This window comes from Lissotriton vulgaris, chromosome 5 (genome assembly GCF_964263255.1).
Source record: "Lissotriton vulgaris chromosome 5, aLisVul1.2, whole genome shotgun sequence".
In the NCBI taxonomy this organism is placed as follows: Eukaryota; Metazoa; Chordata; class Amphibia; order Caudata; family Salamandridae; genus Lissotriton; species Lissotriton vulgaris.
Genome location: NC_141693.1, coordinates 1,507,094,104 through 1,507,115,455, shown reverse-complemented (window position 1 = coordinate 1,507,115,455; position 21,352 = coordinate 1,507,094,104). Strand labels below are relative to the sequence as shown.

At 43.8% G+C, this 21,352-nt stretch overlaps 1 protein-coding gene across 3 annotated transcripts in view; it reads left to right on the top strand.

The window, feature by feature from the left end:
* FOXP4 (forkhead box P4) overlaps nucleotides 1-21,352 on the top strand; it is a 305,849-nt gene that overhangs the window by 135,422 nt on the left and 149,075 nt on the right. For all 3 annotated transcript variants that reach the window (XM_086923539.1, XM_086923540.1, XM_086923537.1), the window contains exon 3: nucleotides 19,317-19,406. In XM_086923539.1, coding sequence (XP_086779665.1) covers nucleotides 19,317-19,406 — 90 coding nt within the window. The remainder of the gene's footprint in view (nucleotides 1-19,316; nucleotides 19,407-21,352) is intronic.

Here is a 21,352-nt window from a genome sequence, read left to right as displayed (position 1 = left end):
CTGGAATTTTTAGATAACAATCAGCGACAGAGGTCTTGGGGGGCTGGATGTGAGGAGTTTAACTGAGCTTTTAGAACCTGGAGTGGACCGTCCTACCCTCAGTCCACGGTAAGTCCAGTATAAGACAGGGAAGCCCTAAACAAAGGGACTAGCAGGCTGTCACATCTCGAATTCTTAGAAACCCATAGTATTCTGCATTATTCTCAAACCGGTTTTCGTCCTCAACATGGAACAGAAACCGCACTCCTTTCCGTAGTTGAAGAATCGGAAAAAATAATTGACCAAGGAGGAGCAGTAGCCATCATCCTCCTTGACCTTAGCTCTGCATTTGATAGGGTTAACTTTGACATTCTTCTTAATAGACTTAGAAGTGCCAGTGTGTCAGGTGGAGCCCTTACCTGGCTTCGATCCTACCTAAATGGCAGAACATTCCAGGTCTTTGTTGGAGAAACAACTTCAAGGTGTCTATCTCTCAATTGTGGAGTACCTCAAGGCTTGTCTATTCTATTTAATGTGTGTATGAGACCACTTGCTGATATTATCTTGCCATATGATATGGAATTGAAATTGTCACATATGTGGGTGATACTCACTCAGTTGTTGGTATCCCTTAACCATCCTCAGAATTCTCCCACTGATTTGGAATCCTGTCTGGAGAAGGTGGCAACTTGGATGCAACACTCATGTCTCATGCTCAAAGGAGAAAAAACTGAAATAATGCTCCTGGGCAACTCGCCTTACATTGACCTCAAACATGCATGGCCAACCTGCCTTGGACCTACCCTGACCACTAAACCCAAGATTAAAAGCCTAGGCTTTTGGCTAGACAAATCACTCAAATTTGACCCACAAGCAGTGGAAGTGGCAGGTGCCTGCTATGGTATTCTTAGAATGCTGCGGAAAGTTCTACCCCTCTTTCCTGTGGGGGGCCAGGAAAATTATGGTCCAGGCCCTGGTTCTCTCCTGCCTGGAGTACGGTAACTCCATGTATCTAGGAGCACCTAAATCCACAACAAGGAAACTTCAAGTTGTTCCGAACTGTGCCGCTCGGTTGCTGCTTGGCATTTCTAGAACTCAGTCGGCTAAGACAGGTCTGAAGACCTCACACTGGCTGCCCATTCCGGAGAGAATAACATTTAAATCCCTGTGTGTAGCCCACCTTACTCTTTGGGGAATGGCCCTTCTATCAATAGCTCCCTTATCACTTTTTACCATCCCAGGAAACTCCACCGCTTTGCTAACCTGAATTTAGTTGCCATCTCTAAAATCCGAAGGATGAGAAGTGGGGGCACTTCCTTTTCCTACAAAATAGCCAGACATTGGAATACCCTTCCCCTGCACATGCACTCAGACTCACCATCTCCCGTTTCGGAAGCGTCTTAAAACCTGGCTGTTCTAGAACACCATTTTGTGAGCCCTCAAACATTCCCCCCTGTTCTGCTGCTAGTGCTGGGATGCCTAAGGGTAACTATGCGCCTAATAAATGTTAATTATTAATAATAATAATTGACGAATGACAGCCTGTATAGAAACCACCATCTTGTGCAGCCAAGTGCACATTTTCCCATATGGTAACGCATCATGTTTCATGCTGTTTACCAGTCAAACCCAAGATCACCCACCACACGTGTACTTCTCACACATATAGGAGGACAAGGATCCCAGTTATGGGCCTTTATAGGGAGGATGAGCCTGCAGCTTTCCCTCCAGAGGTTCAGGTAGAGAGGCCTGTACCACCTGGATTATATTTCACTCTAACTTCCACCAAACACCTCACAAGAAGGGAGTGGTGGGCGCGTGGCTAGCCTCACCATGGTTGGAGGTTTAAGTTGGATGTATCCTCTTAGTATAGCCAGGTTTCGTTATCAGATGCCTCTTGTTGAAACGGGGAGTACATCCAGTATGCTTGTGGATTTTCAAGTCCAAGGAGGAAAACCTGCAAGGAACTTTAAAATAATACTCGTGGCAGATATTAATTTAGCCATTCCGTCTCAAAATTGAGCAAGGAGGAGTTTTTGCTGGTGAATATTACAGTTTAGGCTTAGATTGTTGAGGATAATAAGAGGACAGGGTTCAACAAGGCGAAAGTGAGGGTTCTTGTCATCAAAAAGGTTGAACAATGTTTCATTTAAATCGTGGAAGAACAGTGGTTCTTGTGTGTTGCAGGCAGGAGGGGTAGGCATCCATCGATGGCTTTGGAATAGCAGTGAGATCGTTTTTGAGGAGGCAGACTGTTCAATCAAAATGGCCAGTTCAGGTTCTGTGTGTGAAGATGTCATAAATGGATGTGTCTCTGTTCAGCAGATTTGGGTGTTACTTACCAGTGCCTCTTGTTAAACTGAAGAGCATGTCTAGCTTGCTCACAGGGGATGTACCATGTTACAACGCATACCGTTACAACTACCTACTATTACAACGCGACCATTACAACGCATACCATTACAACGCATAGCGCTTTGAGGTGCTGGATAGTGGTATGTATAATTTACTATTCTAACTCCAGTCCCCGTGGACCCTAGGGAAGGTGTTGGATAGTAAATTATACTTATTCCCTATCCTTGAGCGCCCCCCAGCGCAATGCGTTGTAATGGTATGCGTTGTAAAAGTCGCGTTGTAATGGTAGTGCGTTGTAACAAATGCGTTGTAACAGGTGTATACCCTCACAGGTTGAGTCCACCAGAGAAAAAGCATGAAGGCGACCAGAAAAAATGGAGAAGGTAAGACGGTACCACTTTATAAAACGACATAGAGCAGGGGCGCTGATAGAAGCGCGAAGTGCTCCAGCACCGCCAACATAACGTTGCCCGAGTTCAAAAAAGCTCTACATTTTATTTTTAATTGATTATATTTGCTGTTTAAAGACAGCGGTCGACTGTCGGCCAATGTGTTCTCACAAACTACAGTTTATTTAAAATTGCGACTAGTGTTTACTTTTTTGTTTCACTGATTACACAATAAGGATATTTTGTAAGGTGAACCAAATGATGACAGTATTGCTGGGGTACGGGAAGTGTGAAAGAAACAGCTGCCAGATAGCAAACATTGTCTAACACACTGCAAAATGTAAATACTAGCAAATTAACTTTTGTTTTCCAAACTAGCAGGGGAAAGGAAAATATAAGTGATATACATTGTTTGTTTAATAATTCTGAAGTGTGATGTAAAGAAATATTTTAATAGGATCAAAACAAAACATTGTACTTGTATGATATGAAAACGTCAAATATATGCAGAAATCAGTTTTTTCACACATTGTTTGAGCGCCATGTAGGTTTATCAGTAAAGCTGTACATTTGTGATGCAAATTTAGTCGGCAATTCAAACGGCCATTTCAAGGAAATTGATCTTTGTAAGTGGCAGGACACCAGCACACTCTGATTTAGTCTTACATTTGGGACAATGCGTTCGAGAAGCACCTCTTGACACATCCTACTTCCCTACTCTTATCCCACTGATTGGGCGAGCTTCATTTGTTGCACTTGTTCTTTTTGTATCACTTGGATTTTGCACAACCCCTATGGTTTTACTTGTATAACATTGATGGCTGCACCCCCACTCATAAAAGTTTTCCAGCACCACTGATATAGAGGACTTCTGTCCCAACATAAGGTCTGGCCTAGCGGAAACTGGTTCTTAACCTCTCGCTTACTGAGGTCTTCCATTTAATTCTGAAGGAATTCTCCTGATGGAGCTCTCACCCACCACTTACAGTAGGTTCTTGCCAAAAGTGAGACTTCACCCTCCTTTCGCAGGGGATCTTGTGAACCACCACATAGGGCTTACCCACCACAGACAAATTGTAGCCAACTATGGGGTCTCACACGTGACTTATAGGAGGGTCTTTCCTCTGCCTACCAGCCAGGTGGCAGGGCACCTGCCACCTAAATAACATTTTACTCACTACCCATTGTGGTTCTCACCTACCACCCATAATAGGTGTCCGCTTTGGCAACACCTTGTGAGCCACAGGAGGAATAAAAAAAAGAAAACGGCCAACTGTCCTGTCTTTACGGTCAGATAGGGTTAGCTTCTGAAACTCTGATTTGTTAGGTACAGTGCTGGGTCATCTGGAAATACAGTGACACTCCTCGTCCCTCTTGAGACACAGTGTTCAGAAATATAATCTGCCCTCCTCCCAACAGGTGGGGGCTGAGTAGTAGCGTTCATGTACACAAGATTCCCATTCATAACTGCCAGGGCAGGGTTGTGAAACAGACCTGTTGTATACTTTTCAATTATTTTATAATTCCAACCACATAAAATACCCCGAGACAATATATAGTTATTTCAGCATTGCAAATCGAGCAAACTCAAATCAATGCATCATTTACAAATATTGGGGCTTCAGCTGCGTTATTTCCCACTTTACTGCCAGTAGATTCACAGGTGCAAACATGGAGTTTGGTAGGTGGGGCTAAGGAGGGGTGAGAGTAAGATAGAGGCACTGTTCAGGAAAGAACAGGGACACAGTTATGGAGAAAAAAGAGGTTTCGACCTGGCAGAAGAGAATGATTATATTGCACGATCTGGGAAAATTAGTTTGGGTTTGGAGTTTTGAAAAAAGAAGTAGACATGGATTAAGAGTGGGGCACACAGCAGTAGCAGAGGTTTACCCAACCTATGGATGAGGTGCGGAAATAAGAAAGCACTGCAATGCAGAACTTTTTCAGTGAGCAAAATAACCAATTTGCTAGTTATACTTTTATTGATCTTTTATTCACTCTGATTTTCTTAACTTTGTACTTACAAAAATGTCAGATATCTAGAAAGACACGATCAGTTGCAGAATAACATTTTTAATATTTTTCCTTCAAAACAAATGGCAAGGTTCATCATGGGGTTAGGTCCACCCCTCATCATTTTTATTGCTGCAAGCTTTAGGTCCTCCCATTGTTACCGACAGTAGCTACCTGGTGATTAAAAGATATCCGTAGTGCCAACGTTTGTCCTGCAGCCCTTTCAATTGCCTTGGGGGTTACTAATGTTTTGTGCTAGCCTCCTACATCGGGAGCACAGATCATTGGACATATCCATCTGGTGTTGAGATCCTGGAATTTGGATACTTCTGTATATCCTCAGTGGTTTATGGAGATGCTTAGTGAAGCCAATGACATCTAGATCACGCTACACTGAGAAGTGGAACTGCTTTGCTTTTTCGGTGCCTGAGGTAAAAACATTCATCACTACATAATAACGAGAACAATAACACAATATCTACAGCACTTAGTAGATGTGGGATTAGCAAAGGCCTGTGTTATGATATGTTGGCTGCATTAGCTGCTTACATGAAGTATAAAAATCATAACTTAATACATCCATCCTGTCAAGAGTTACCATCCCCATCATATGATGTAAATGTCCACAGCAGAGTGAATGCACACTTAAAGATTAGCCTTTCAGAGTTGCTTTCCTAATAGTGACATCTCGGGGACTCATTGAACTACAGTCTCTCAAAAATCAACAGCCCTATATACATATTCACAAAAATAGGGTAATTCTGAGAACCCCACACACTATTTCCCCAAGATTGTCTCCTGTTTTTATGTCATTCCAACGTTTTATCACTAGAAGAACACTAATCTACTACACAGAGAGATTAAGAGTTCTGGAATCGGAAACAACTTTGTTGCTCTTGTGCAATTCTAGAGAAAAAATACAGTTGCTGATGCTAGCATTGTAGGAGGGAGAGTACACAACTAGTTATGTGACAGTAATAATAATTTACAGCTTGAAACTCTTATAGACTAACAAACTGTGCATTCTGCCATGTGGTCATTAGGTAAAGAAACGTTTGTGGGAATAAATAACGTTTCTTTGATTTGGATGACGACCATAGGTGGAGCCAGACTCATGAGGATGTTAGAAGTAAGCCCACAATGCCTCTGTAAATACTTTCTTCAGGTTCTTTTTTCACTTGTAATATTTTTGTTGACTTTTTCCCTACTTTTACACAATACCCTTCCTCGTGACTGTTTAGGAGTGAGGGTCACATGTAAATGTACACAAGTTTGAAGCTTTCAAACTACTGATACAAGTAGTACCTAATGTATTTTACAGCGTGAACATATTCGAGATTCAGATACTATGGGTGGATTATGTAGCATATCTCTCCCTTATGAGGAGGGAGTAAAGAGTGAGTGGTGCCAAACAGATGGCTTAAGACTGTCAGAGCTACTTGAGCCTCCTTTTGAAACTGTTCTTCTACACATCAGCGCACATGACTGTCTCGGCTGCTGGGCACATTTTATTGATTGAAACATTGCCAATGTTTGCTAACCATGCCCCTCTCTTTCTTGGAACATGCATCCTTGGGTTTATCTAAATACTTTCCCCCATACAATTGCTCATCTGAATTGTTTTCACAGTCCATCTTGCTATAGTTCTCTAAGTAGCTGGTTGGTGGCTTTCTTCTCACCCTGGTTGGGTGTGTGACAAAACATGGTTGTGTTTTCCTTAGTGATTTTGTCTCCTGCCTGCAGAATGTGGTAGCTTTCCTAACATCCAGAGTATGTTAAACCCTTCAGGTAGGTGTTCTTGGTTGTTGGAATAAAGATGGCAACTCTGTTGACTGATTGACATGAAAATTATATTCTACCTTGGGAATTAATTTTGGGTTTGTTCATATCCTTGTCAATTTATAAGTAAGGTTCTTCTACTGCTCGCCCCTAAATTTCAACAGCTCTACATAGGGAAGTAATAACAATTACTATACTATTTTAAAGTAAAATGCTTCAGACTTGTTTTTTGCATATGCTCAAATGGCTGTTTCGTAAGACTTCCCAGTACAATTTTTTTTAACATAGATGTTGAGGTAGCACCTGTCAATCAATCAATCAAAAAGTACTTTATTCGGTTATCATAACTTTCAAAGCATACAAAGATAAATACATATGAATCACTTTATAAAACAATCACGTATTAAATATAAAGTAAAAAATTTAAAAACGGTTGTTAATACTAATTGTGCAGAAGGATTTCTCCGGTCAGGCATTATATTTCACAAGCATACGGTCGACCATTGGAATTAAAAAAAGTTTTAAAGCTCCATACAATGATATAAGGCAATACATAATAAAACAACTGATCTACAGTAGAGAAGTTATTCCAAAGCTTATTAAATTGCAAAGTCATATGAAAGCATTAGATTTAACAATCTAACAATGCAATAGTCCTCATTAAGTTATAAAACGGTACATGTTAAAACACTGATCAATAGGCTTAAGAAAGGGAGCCATTACAAAACTTACTAAAGTCATATGCATGCATTAGGTTTAACAGTCTTATCAGTGCAGTATCAGAGGGTACGAAATATACAAGGTGCAAAATGTCTCGTTTACTCCAGCATTCTGATAGATACATCTGCCAGTGGATTCCTCACCTTGTGAATATCCCCCTGCGTCAGCAACGTTTGGAAAATTCTTTTGTAGCACGCCGGCGTGGACGACGTTATAGGAGAACGGCATTGCGCGCGACTCCGACTGACGTCACCGACCCCTTATTAGGCCTACGTCGGCGTGATGACATTAGTTTCCTTTTTTCCGCGTCATCAACACTAACGGTTTCTTGGGATCTTCTATTGTGTGCATAGTAACTTTGTTACTATTGTGAACGTTTGTTCTGTATCTGTTGGAGTGCTGTCTTCCGTCGAAGATGTCATCATAGAAGACTGGATTTAAGCCATGCGATTCGTGTGCCAGGATGATGTCCATTACTGATCCACATGGTGACTGTTTGTGGTGTCTGGGCTCGGATCACGACGTCAAGGGTTGTCGTTCCTGTTCGAAGATGAACCCAAAGGCTCTTCGAGAACGGGAGGCGAAACTTCTTGCCAAAATTAAGGGTAAGGATGCCAAGAGGATTTTGAGGTCAAGATCAAGACGATCGAAGTCGAAGAAGAGGTCGCGGTCGAGGTCTCGGTTGGAGTCTGCTTCGAAGTCGGCTTCGGGGCATGCTTCGGGTTCCTCGAAGAAGAAACATAAGAGGAAGAAGCACAGTTCGAGACACCATTCCGTCAGGGAGTCGGACTCGAAAAAGAAGTCATCATCTCTAAGACATCATGAGGGCATGATATCTCCCTCTCCAGCTCATAAGCCTGAAGGTGAGACCTCGCCTTTACAGTCTCAGGAACCGACACCGAATCCAGAATCGAATTTGTCTCCAGAGCCGTACCAGTCTTCGATGTACGATGAAGAGAAAGTTGATGCTCCTTAAGTTTCGGCAACTCCGGTTCACCAACCCGAGGAACAAGAGGAGTCGAATCCGGTACAGCCTCCTCAGGAGCAACCAGTGGGTTTGTACCCTCAGTTTCCTGGTCCAGGCCAGGACCCTTCGGGTTTTCTAAACGTCATGTATGATATGCGAGGGCAATGTACCCCTCTGGTGCACCGGCTGGTCCCATGGGTCCATTGTCTTTTAATCTGGGCGTGCCTCAAGCTTATGCTCCGGCGTCTTTCTTGCCGTTTATGCCGGCGCCGATTCCACCGTGGCATAGCTCGGCTCTACCGAGGTCATTGACTCCGTACACGGCGTCGCCGGCGCCGGAGCGACCTCGGGATCAAGATCGAGGTTCGACGCCGGTTCCAGCTTCTCGTGCTAAGGTGGCTCCAGCTCCTCGTTCGAGGCCGGCCCCGACTCCGTCGGAGTCATTACCGGATCCGACGACGTCGTTTCGGATGGAGTGGTCGAGGTGTAGAGCGCAGCGCCTTGTGGAGGAGAGAAATTCTGAGGAACCTGAGGTGGAAGAAAGCGAACTTCAGGATCAGGAGGATTACTTTGAAGAGTTGCAGGATGCAAGTGGTTTGGAACTTTCTCCCGAATGGGAGTTACCCGCTGTATCTGATACACCTTCAAAGGATGTGGCTCCTTACCATGTGGTAATTAAGAAAGCTGCAGAACTCTTAAATTTGACTTTATCATCTGTGGAGTTCAAGTCTAACATCCTAATGGAGGTTCTCCATTCTCCGTCCTCTGTGTTTGAGCTAACTCTACCATTTACTGAGGCTCTAACTGAACCTATATTGGAAGTCTGGAAGAGGCCTCTTACTGCTCCTGCGGTGTCAAAATCAGTTGCAAGACGCTATAGGGTGGCACCTAGAGATCCTGAATTCTTGTCTATTTATCCTCTGCCAGAGAGTTTGATGGTCCAAGCTGCTTGCTCAAAGAAATCGGCTGTTGCTTTTCCCCAGGTTCCTGGAGATTTGATTGCCACTAGAAGAGCTGCTTGGTTAAAGACTTCCGAGTTTTCAGCAGGGTTTTTGCTTGGAAGACCAGGGGGTTGTTCCTTCAGGAAGAAGTACAGGTACTGTTCAGAAAGGGTGCGATAGAGGTGGTTCCAGAGCAGGAAAGGGGTCAGGGGTGCTACTCCTGGTATTTCCTGATCCCCAAGAAGGATGGCAGGCTTCGTCCAATCCTGGATCTCAGGATCTTGAACTTTTACCTGAAGCAGGAGAAGTTCAAGATGCTCACCCTTGCACAGGTTCTTCAGGCGCTGCTGGAAGAGGTCTAGATGGTGTCAATCGACTTGCAGGATGAGTATTTTCACATCCCAATCCTGAAGTCGCACAGGAAGTACCTCCGTTTTACGGTGGGCTCGCAACACTACCAGTTTGCGGTCCTTCCGTTTGGTCTTACTACTGCGCCTCAAATCTTCACCAAGGTGATGGCTGTGGTGGCTGCACATCTCATAAGGTCAGAGATTCCGGTATTCCCTTATCTGGACGACTGGCTGATCAAAGCAGAGTCTCCAGAGATAGTGCTCCATCATCTGCAAGAGACAACTCAGTTGTTACACAGGTTGGGTTTTTCGATAAATGTACCCAAATCTCACCTGGTGCCATCCCAGCACAACCTGTTCATAGGTGCGGTACTGGATACAACTGTGTGTCGTGCATTCCCTCCTCCTCAAAGGATTCGCGACATACAGGAGTTGATTCCTTTATTTTTTACAATGGTCCTGAAGGTCCTTCACCTGCTCGGTCTGATGGCTTCCTGCATTCTGTTGGTCAACAATGCACGCTGGCACATGAGGGCACTCCAGTGGTGCCTCCGCAGGCAGTGGTATCAACACAACAGAGATCTCAGGGAGTCTGTGAGGATCTCCAGAGAAACTGCAGCAGATCTGACTTGGTGGGGAGTGGAAGGCAACCTGTCTCAAGGGAAGCCCTTTCATCTGCCTCCAGCTGTCGCCACAGTGATAACGGATGCATCCACTCTAGGGTGGGGTCCTCATCTGGGGATCTGGAGGTCAAGGGTCTTTGGTCTCCCGAGGAAAGGTTGTTTCACATCAACCTTCTGGAATTGCAGGCGATACGTTTGGCTCTCAAGGCCTTCCTCCCTTCCCTTCGCGGTCGGTCGGTTCAAATACTGAAGGACAACACCACCGCGATGTGGTATATCAACAAACAGGGAGGAGTAGGGTCACAGTGTCTCTGCAGAGAGGCTCTGCGTCTCTGGTCCTGGGTTCAGGACCATCAGATTTGTCTGATGGCAAATCATCTGGCCGGAGTTCTGAACGTACATGCAGACAGTCTCAGTCGGCAGTTCTCAGCCGACCACGAGTGGAGGCTCCATCCAGAGGTAGTTCGTCATGTCTTTCGGACGTGGAGAACTCTTCAGGTGGACCTGTTCGCCACTTGCGAGAATGCTCACTGCCCGTCATTCTGCAGTCTCCAGTATCCGATGCAGGGAGCTTTGGGGGACGCGTTTCAGTTGAGTTGGGGCTCACAACTCCTTTACGCGTTTCCTCCCATACCCTTGATTCCTCGGGTTCTGAGGAAGATTCGCCAAGACCAGGCACAAGTTATATTGATCGCCCCAGATTGGCCAAGAAGGGTGTGGTACACAGATCTTCTCCACCTCTCCTCGTGCCAGCCGCTCCGTCTCCCTTTCAGGGCAGATCTCCTCTCTCATATGGAGGGGCAGGTTCTACACCCCCACCTCCAGACCTTACACCTTCATGCCTAGAGATTGAACGGGGCAACCTGAATTCCTTTTCTCTCCCGCACAATGTGGTGGATTTCATTTTATCGGCTAGGGGTGACTCCACTAAATCCATTTATTCTTATAGATGGTCCAAATTTGTTGTCTGGTGCGGAGAGAAGTCCATCGATCCTTTGAGGGCTCGTTTGTCAGATATGCTTCTTTTTGCGCTTTCTTTAGCGCAGCAAGGTTTTGCTGTGGCAACAGTTAAGGGCTATCTTTCGGCGTTGTCGGCTTTTCTCTGGCTGCCGGATCAGCCGTCCTTGTTTAAATCTCCTATTGTTTTGAGATTTCTGAAGGGGCTTACAAATAAGTTTCCGCCTACTCCCTTTATTGTGCCTCAATGGGAATAGAATCTGGTACTTACTTATCTAATGTGTTCTCCTTTCGAACCTCTGCATAATTGTCCCTTGAGGTTGTTGTCTTTTAAGACAGTTTTCCTAATTGCGATTACCTCGTCAAGGAGGGTAAGTGAGCTTCAAGCTCTTAGTTCAAAGCCTCCATTCTTGACCATTCATGCTGAACGAATGGTTCTTAGGATCAGGGCTGCTTTTCTGCCTAAGGTGGCTCCATTCCATTTAGGACAGTCCATTACCCTTCCTACCTTCTATCCTCCCCCTCCCCCTTCCAAGGAGGAGCGTCTTCACCGTCTGGACCCTAAGAGGGCGGTGAGCTTTTACCTTGATAGAACGAAAGACTATCGAGTGGATGACCAGCTCTTTGTGGGATTTGCTGGCTGCAAGAAAGAACGGGCTGTGCACAAGCACACACTCTCAAGATGGATCATACTTTGCATCAAGATCTTCTACGCCCTGGCTGGTAAGGAACCCCCAGAGGGTATAAGGGCTCATTCTTCTAAAGCAAAGTCATCAACATCTGCTTTGTCTAGGGGTGTTCATGTGGAGGACATTTGTAGAGCAGCGACATGGGCCTCCCTCCACACTTTTGCAAAGCATTACTGCTTGGATAGCGAGGTGAGGAGGGAAGGCCATTTTGCGCGCTCTGTCCTGCAAGATTTTCTGGTATAGGAGAGTGGACACCCTCCTCCGGGAGTGGGGACTTCTGTGGGACTCTATTCACAAGGTGAGGAATCCACTGGCAGATGTATCTATCAGAAGAACAAGTTACTTACCTTCGGTAACACTTTTTCTGGTAGATACAGTATCTGCCTGTGGATTCCTCACATGCCCACCGGCCTCCCCGTTTGTCCACTCTTCTATACCTGTATTTATGTATTTTATGTATATATATATATATATATATATATATATATATATACATATACATATATATATATATATATATATATATATATATATATATATATATATATATATATATTGAGTTTTTCATACCTTGGCTACGCACTGTGTGTGTGTATTTTTGAATTGTATGCACTATGTACATTGTATATGTGTATATCTACTGTCATTGGTCCGTCCGGGTGCCTCGAGGCATGGAAAAAAGTGCAGAACTGATGTCATCACGCCGACGTACGCCTAATAAGGGGTCGGTGACGTCAGTCGGAGTCGCGCGCGATGCCGTGCTCCTATGACGTCGTCCACACCGGCGTGCTACAAAATAATTTTTTGAACATTGCTGACGCAGGGGGATATTCACCAGGTGAGGAATCCACAGTCAGATACTGTATCTCCCAGAAAAAGCGTTACCGAAGGTAAGTAACTTGTTCATCTGGCCGTAAGTGCTACTGAAGTAGATTTGTTTACATCCGACCCACTGATCGCGGAGTTAACTGAGGTAGGAACTTCAAACGCTTTGTCCATACTTTTGTCAGAAAGCGTCTGACAGCAAACACAATTATGGTTGAGGTGTGCTTTTCGAAATTCTCTGGGCAACTAGATAACGGATCACCCCCAGGATCAAACACACTGGCCGTATCCACTTCTAGCAAGAGCAGAAGAATAAAATATGCTCTTCTGACCTAGAAACTAGGCCACAAGCAAGCCATAGGTCAGAAGGCCGGTCTTTCTTCCATCTATACAGGCTCTTGGATAAGGCAGATAGCTTTACTGTCAGCACATTAATTATTGAATGGTGCTTGTTTCCTGTATCTTTTGTTCTTCAGATCCTTGTTTTCCAGCAGTTAATAAAACAGAACCATTTTGTTAAATGACACTTCTTTGCTTGTCATATTATGCATCCTTATAGCCACACTGCCAAGTTCTAGGGTTTTGGTAATGGGTGATACATTTTGCCATTTCTCATTGTTATTAATTATGGAAATGCAAGTATTCATCTCTGTTGTTGGTGCCACTTTGTCATGAGGTGAAAATAGCATGGCTCTCTACCCTGCCTGCATCTGTTGATTAGAAGAGGTGCCTTCGATATTGGTGGACAAGCATGCATAAACCAATATCCCACAATAATTGAGTGACAGTTTATTACCCTGAGATTGTTGATGTTGATACCTGGAAGCAGTGTTTTGGTACATTGGTTTTCTTTGGTTGTAAACAGACGCATTAATAGGGATCCAAGTACTTTGAAAGTGCTTTCAATAACACCCTCTCGTGAGATATCAAGGTCTATCTCCTTAATTTATATGCTTCTACATTTTATCTCTTGGTAAGTGATGCGCCACCAGTGAAATATGATCTTGAACGTCTTATTTCCCAATGTCCTGAGGTGGTTGTGGCAGTGTATGGCTCTGATCGCCCTTGCTCGTTTGTGTAAAACATAACAGTGTTGATGTCTGCACTTCTTATTTGGTTTCAAATGGATTTTAGTGTGAGAATCCGTCTTCACTCCAACACATTTAAGTGTTTGATTGATTCCTCTGATGCCCAGTGACCTCTGACTTGTAAGTTGTTCAGATATGCACCCGTGTGTTATGCATTAGTTGTTTTAGTCAGTCAGTGGGGATAAGCTCTCGGAATGTTGTGCCTTTTGTTATATTGCCTTGTGCCTACCAATTTAATTCTGACTGTAGGCTGCTTATGACACTCACTAGATCCTTCCGGTCCCTCAGTGTCTGTGGCTATTGATTTGTTAACCATCCCTGGTCAGGTTTCACATGAAGGCCTTTGGTGTTAAATAAATGCAAGACCCAATAATTTCAGACATCTTTATCACAGTTCTTACTGTCAGAGACTGCGATGTCTGGCAACGGTGAACATGTGTCTGAAATGTGAGTACTCTTTTCTATTGTTGGTACGACTATTGTTGTCATTGTAGCCAGTACTGTTCGCAAGCAGAGTTTCTGTCGGCTGGAATGGTTGATTCTATTAGTGATCCCCAAATAGCATGAAAATTGGTTTGACTGAAGTGGTATTCTTTAAGCAGGTTTCCCTTGATCATTCAGTCAACAGGAATGGCCTATCAGCAGAGATGCATAACAGCCACATTTCCCAATTACAAATGTGGGATACGTTTTGCCTTTCTGTCTCATGGAAATATGAAAGTAGTCACCTTTTAAGTCTATTTTTGTCACAAAATTCTCCTTCTTCCAAAATTATTTTTGTATGTTTGTTGTTTTAGATGTGTTGTAGGTGCCGTTTTTCCATTTTCATACAGTATCTGTTTGATCAATTTTAAAGTCAACTTATGGGAGGATGTCTCCTGTCACTATGGCAGGAAATTACCTAGTCCGCTGCTTACTGAAGGTTAAGTATTAAAGGTGACGTAATGCAGTCCCTTGATGCTTAGGGTGATTCCGCTTGAGTTTTGCACTCTTCCCCTTCCATGTCAAGCCTTGCTTGACTGGTTGCTGCGATTGAGGTGTTGATGACACTTCCTCAATCGCCCCACCCCTTCACATAACTTATTTGAGTGTGGTGTGTGGTGCTGTGACTGTAAAATACTTGGTGAACCTTTGTTAAAATTGTCTGTGCTTTGTAATGCTATCATTTGTTTTTTTCATCCTTTAGAGAGACTTGTTAACAGAATTTCAAAAAAGATTTTCAACTGCAAAAGTTGCGTCCAGTGGCGTCTCTATATGTGATTTTTAGCAAGGAGTCACAGCTAAAATTGTCGGAACCACCTACAATAGGGGATCATCAAGATTGTGTGCACATGTCATATACATATATCCTAGTGGCACCAACCTATGCTTGAGAATGGCACGAGTGGAACATGTTTCTCTGTTCAAGCAGCCAAACTGTGGAATTTACTACTCAAACACATACGATCCACTGATAACCATCTTACATTCTGAAGATTACTCAAGAGCCGGCTCTTCCCCACATGACAGCTGCACTCACTACACAAAATTGCACCATTGCAGAATACTCCGACACAACCTATTATGCTTCTTATGTTATAGTGATGAAGTTGTTATTATAAATGTGTCATTGTATATTGAACTAAGCCTCCTGTTATAAGCAGATACGTTCATGCAGGGAGAAAAATGTATATCATATCACAAGATACAGATGTATATCAGACATTATCAGTGTACATGTAGACGCACATATAGCAGAGTTCATGCCTGCTGCTAAAACTAAGAAATGTCATGAACAAATTGGTGTACCTCACCACAAGCTAAATGTGCACATCAGACCATGTAAATGTTATTGCTTCAGGGCACTTATGTGTATTTATAAAGAGGGGTTTTCTACAGCAAATACAACCTTACCAAGTGTCATATGCATAAGTTAATTTCAGTTTCTTACATATAAAACAAACAACTCCCTCCTTTCAACCTTTGTCCGATCCCTTCTTTGGCTTACAAACCCATTGTGCATGCACTACTCTGCGAGGCATGTTGTATTCCATATGTGGGCCTTGTACATGCCCATCTCTTTTCATTGGTTGCTATGTCAGCCCTTCAAAATTACTTTGGTTTTGTTGGGGAATTCTTATATTTGTCCCACCTTTTGGGTGTTTTGTTCCGGCCCTTGAGACTGTGCCTACTGTATGGATCCTTTAATTATTGGCCATATGTTTCCTTTCCGTACACTACTTTTTTTCTTTCCGCTCGCTGCAAGCATAATGCATATTTGCAGCATTTGTATGTTTCCCTTGAGCTGTGTGGCACACCGCCCTTTATCCCTTCATCAGCATGGCACGCCGTGTCTCTTTCCGCTCTCTCCTCGCCGCGCACATAATGTATATTTGTACTTGTATATTTCCCTTGATCAGTGCGGCACGCCGCACTTCATCTTTAAACATGGTGGCTGCGCTCCTTTCTTTTGTTGTGCACGGCACACACACACCTCACCCTCTAACAGCAACACTAACATAGAGCAATTGTATGAGTTTTTAAAGTGGGCAGAATCAAATCCGAATTGTTAATGTCATGCCACTTGTCTCCTTGTTGAGCCCATCAGCTGTTACAGGCACACAGAAGTACACTGTTAATGAGTAGTCTAAACACCACAGAATGTTTACAACTGACCTAAAATAAGATGCGGAATGTTTCAGAGGGGCATCGATATTTATATAACTGCAGCAGCGCGTACAGGTGACTTTCGCACTTTCAAATAACCCATATACTATCAAAGGGGAAAATTCTAATGCAGGTTTGCACAACAGCATGGCGTCTAGTATAATTTCGTAGGGTGCGGGGTTATCCCTCTAATTTTTATTAGAGTATTTGCTGGGCGGTCACTTTCGGGATAGTGGGTGGGCTCCTTCCATGTTAACCCTATCTCAGGTTCAAGGGATACATTACAGTCACTCAGCTAAATCCTCCAGTGACCACCAGATGATGTAGATCAGTGTAACCTAGATTTCCATTTGGCTTTTTGTTGGGTCACTTTTAAGATAGGACGGGTAGTTGGAAAAAAGGCGGTGACAATTAGAATTTAAAGAAAACTCAATGATTCAGAAAAGGGGGTGGTGATGAACAGAGTGTCTGAATTAAGCAGACCACTCTTACCCAGTCCAAAGATCAAGCCCTGATCTGTTGACTGGGTATGAGTGTTCTGTTTAATTCAGATACTCTGTCCATCACCACCCCCTTTTCTTAAAGAAAACTCAAGCAGGAGTCTGTGTAATAGTCCCAAGAACTTTTCATCTGTTTTCGGAGACGTGCCCTGCGTGCTGGTATGTGTTGACATGTGATAATGTCTAAATATACTTTTTCGGTGTATTATAGATTGGTATTGCATAAGCATTTATATCAGCAATGTGTTAGTAAAGACCAGCCAAACAATTATTCATTGAAATGACCTGCTTTTATTTGTTTTGGAGTTTTTCCTTCATAACAAAATACTTATAAGGTCCCCCTCGCTCACCTAAGGCACCAATAGTTGAGCTTCGTCACGCTGAGGATGGTTTTGTTGATGTGTGACAGCAGGGTTCAGAAGGTGAAGGGAGGGCAAGGAAGGGGGCTAAAGGAGTGTTAAAAATATCGCCTGTGGTATAATGAAGGACTGAAATCCATTAAAATTGGCTAAGCACACAGAACTGAACAGGCAGCGTCACAGGCAAGGCTGGAGCAAGATGAGAAGTGTGCTGCTGTCCGCATTACCTTAATGCACACAGCTTCAAGCATACCACAGAATATTGGTGGCTCACCCATGCTAAAGGCCAGCCAGGACTATCCCGTTCTGTCCCCAATTCATCTTTTGTGTGCACTAAATACTGCGTCCCAAAGGGATTGACCACGTTAAGATTAGTCTGAGTAGCAAGCTGTCATTCTAATCAACTGTCAGTCTTCTGCCCATAGACAGTGGCGTAAAAAAACTTGCAAAGTACAAGAAGGCCCATGCCCACCATCTACTGCTTTTGCTTAACCCCTTCGAAGCTAATGACGAGCTGGGCTCGTCATGGCGCTTACCTGCCGTGCGCGGATGACAAGGCCAGCTCGTCATGAATAATGGTGATTTTGGTTCTTCAGCGCAGGACGGGAAAACGCCTAGCAGCCATGTGGTTAAGGAGTCCCCTGGATCTTGCCACCCCTAACCCCACACTGCGGGGGCTTATATTACGCCACTGCCCATAGATATCTGGATGACATCAAGCAGGCTTAAAATGAATGTTTGAAATTGAGATCCTAGTTGGGGATTACTCTCTCCCCAACTAAATTACAATCTCTCCGACACCTCTTGGAGTCTGTCCTGCACACGAGTAGCCACCATTAAGAAGCCAGGGGTATTGATTGATGAGGATTTGTTACTAATATTGCAAATACCAGTAGCTGTTAGGTTCCAATTCCTCCATTTGAAAATACTTTGAGATTCTCTCTTTGAGCTCCCAGCATAAAGTCAACTCACAATTGGCGTTCCTCGTCTCAATAAATCAATTAGGCGAGTCACGTTTATATGTAGTGACAAAGCTGTTTGGTCCACCTGCTATAGCATATCTAGTATGCAGGAGCATACCATACCCTTTAACTCGGATGCAGAGGACCTGATTCACAAAGGGCCTCTGCACTCGAGTGCGGGGACTCCCCCACGACTGCAGGGCCTCCACCACGAGAGTGGAGGCCCTTTGTGAATCAGACCCAGAGACTCCATCCCACCAGCTCTAAATGTTTTCACTGGCTGACGGTCGCCCCGTGGATTACCTGCAATTACTTTTGTATCTCCCAAAGCACTTTCTGTGTGACTGGCAGAGCATTTCTTCTTAAAACCGTGCTCACTATATACCGACCCATAGACTCTCCTCCACGGAGTGCCTTTCTATCCACCAAATATAAAAAACTGTGGTGGACGCTCTTTAGCTTCCCTGTCTGCAGAATGCTGGAACAAGTGATGTGGCACTGTTGTAATACAAAAAGTTGGATGAGCTGCTACAGTGTGCTCTGCGCCCATAAGACTGCGAGTGGTAATGAATTATAGAATCCAGTTTAAACTATGGAAGGCCAAATTGCTGGGGTTACTTTAGATTTGGGAATTGGGAAACAGAGGATGTGGGTTTATGTAGGTAAGGGGAGATGATGTGGTTGAGTTCCGCGATATAATGGTTACAGTTGATAGTGAAGCTCTACTAGGATCTGCCATTCCAGCAGCAATGCTGCTAATGCAGTATTTTCCACACTGGCGATATGGCTTTCTCACATGCTATAAAGGGACATTATGTTCTTTGCCGTTCAAATAAATTACCATTTCTCTAACTATTAATATAATTGGCCCTTTAAATTAAGTATAGAAAGTCGAGGACCGCGAAACACTATCTGTCTTCCAAGACTAAGCTTGGAAATGGGTAGTGATAGGAGTTTGCCAGTGCGTGAGTGAGGGATACGGGGACAGTAACTCCAAATGCAGAGACTGTTTATCAGCTAAGCAGCCAGCTAAGGGCTGAAATGGAAATTGCATTTGACCATAATGCTGTGTGACTGGATTTGCCTAGTGTTGGCTGGATGATCGTCTGGCGAAAGACTTATTGTGAGAACATAGCAGTGACACCGTTCTTCTCTTGACCCTTTCTTCTTGCAGGCTCTGCAGGTGGCGAGACAGATCCTCCTCCAGCAGGCTTCAGGACTGAGCTCTCCAAGCATCAATGACAGCAAGCAGTCTTCAGTACAGGTAAGGCCCAGCCAATGGCAAGCTCATGCGGGGTGAAACGTCACTGGGTTCTTGGCCAGTGATATGGCCGTTCCAGGGTGAGAGTGCAGCCAGTAAAGGCGAGGCCCAGTAAGGCACAAACTCAATATGGGAAAAGGCAACCTTCACCACTGGTATGATATGAAGTTGAGAAGATGTCTGCATCAGTCATTTTCACCTAGTGAAAAAATGACTATGGTTGTGGCAGAGCAAGACCTGGTCAGCAGCACAGTAACTTGTGGGTTGGAGGGGATGCAGTGCAGGTGAGGCCACACTGCAGTGTGAGGGCATTTGTTAAAGATGAGTGCCAACCAATGACAAACATATTGTGGGATCAGAGGGTATTTTTCACCAGAAGTGCGCAATATGAGAGTTTGAGGGCGTCCAGTGCAGGTGAAGCAAGACAGTATTATAATGGGTAGAAGACTTTGTCAACTACAGGATATATTGGGAGGGGACATCTGATGCGATTGAGATAGTGATAGTGATGGGTGGAATGACACCCTGGGTAGGAGAGGCCTGGGCAGCGACATAACCAATGGGAGCAATCTTGGCGGTAGGACAGCAGACAACAATGACAAGATAACTTTGGATGTGGAAGGGCATCCATTAAAGGTGAGGCCCAGACAGCAGAGAGACAATGGAAACAACTATGGTTCTCGAGTAAAAATAAACTCCACACGTTAGTACAATTAGCTAGTTAGAATAAAGTGGAGCGTGCAGTGGTCTAATTTACGTACAGTCACAGTCAGTTATTAAATAAACAATCTAAACTCAACAGATGAGAGTGAAGGAGCAGGTCTGTGAGTGAGCAGAATATAGAGCCAACATTCGGGAGACATGAGGCAAGCCCCTATCAACATCTGAAGGCCACCAAGGGGCTCATACAGAAATGTGGATAGCTCCCTAGCTACAAAGAACACTTCACTGTAATTGGGCCGAAACCATAGTTTCTTTGGTCACTGAGAGTCTGGAAAACACCGCCTTGTGGGTGGTATGCTCTGGGTGAAAACTAGATGCCACTTAAGTTTAGTTTCTCTTTGGGATTAGGGCAAGTGAAGATCACTGGGTGGACAATATCATTTAAACTGCCAGAGGACTTTAAAACAGGCTCAAATAACATGTTACCTATAGCAAATAAAAACTAAAATCAACTAATGAGCTAGGCAGTAGGATTAGATTACAATATATAATCATCAGAAAAAGGTAACGCTTGTGCTTTTAGTGAGTACAGGGATTAGGGGTCAAATGCTCTGCATCCACTGACGTATGCGCTTGTCATGTGTAGCGAAACGACGGGGATTTGTATATATGTACCATGAATGATTTACCTTGCGTAATACTAGCTAGGTAGCAACACCGTGCTTAACATTATCAGGGGGTGTTGAGAGATGATGCAAGATCGTGTACATCAAGTTTAGTTGGAATGTACACATTTACATTATATTTCCCCCATATTTTGAATTGTAAACACTGAAAGATTAAGTGATTGGCGAAGGCATTGACGATTTTCAATGATGCGCTGTGTAGTAATTTTTAACCACACAAAAGTTAGGTTCCAGGTAGATTTATTGTACAGAAGAACAGCTTAACAACCACAAGTAGGAAAATGACATTCTCCCAAGTAAGACCTCTGAGCAACTGGCTCTGTAATCAAGGATAAACATTCCAAGTGACATGAACTAATTCCAAGTGACATAAACTAATTCCAAATGACATGAAGTCATGGAATACCACACACCTCCCCCCTTTTAAAAAAAAACAAAAAAAACCAACAAAAAACAACAACATTCAAAGTGACATGAACTAATTCCAAGTGACATAAACTAATTCCAAATGACATGAAGTCATGGAATACCACACGCTGGAAGCTGAATCAGAGCCCAGGTTCCAATGTCAGCCGCTCAGCCCTTAGCCAAAGGACCACA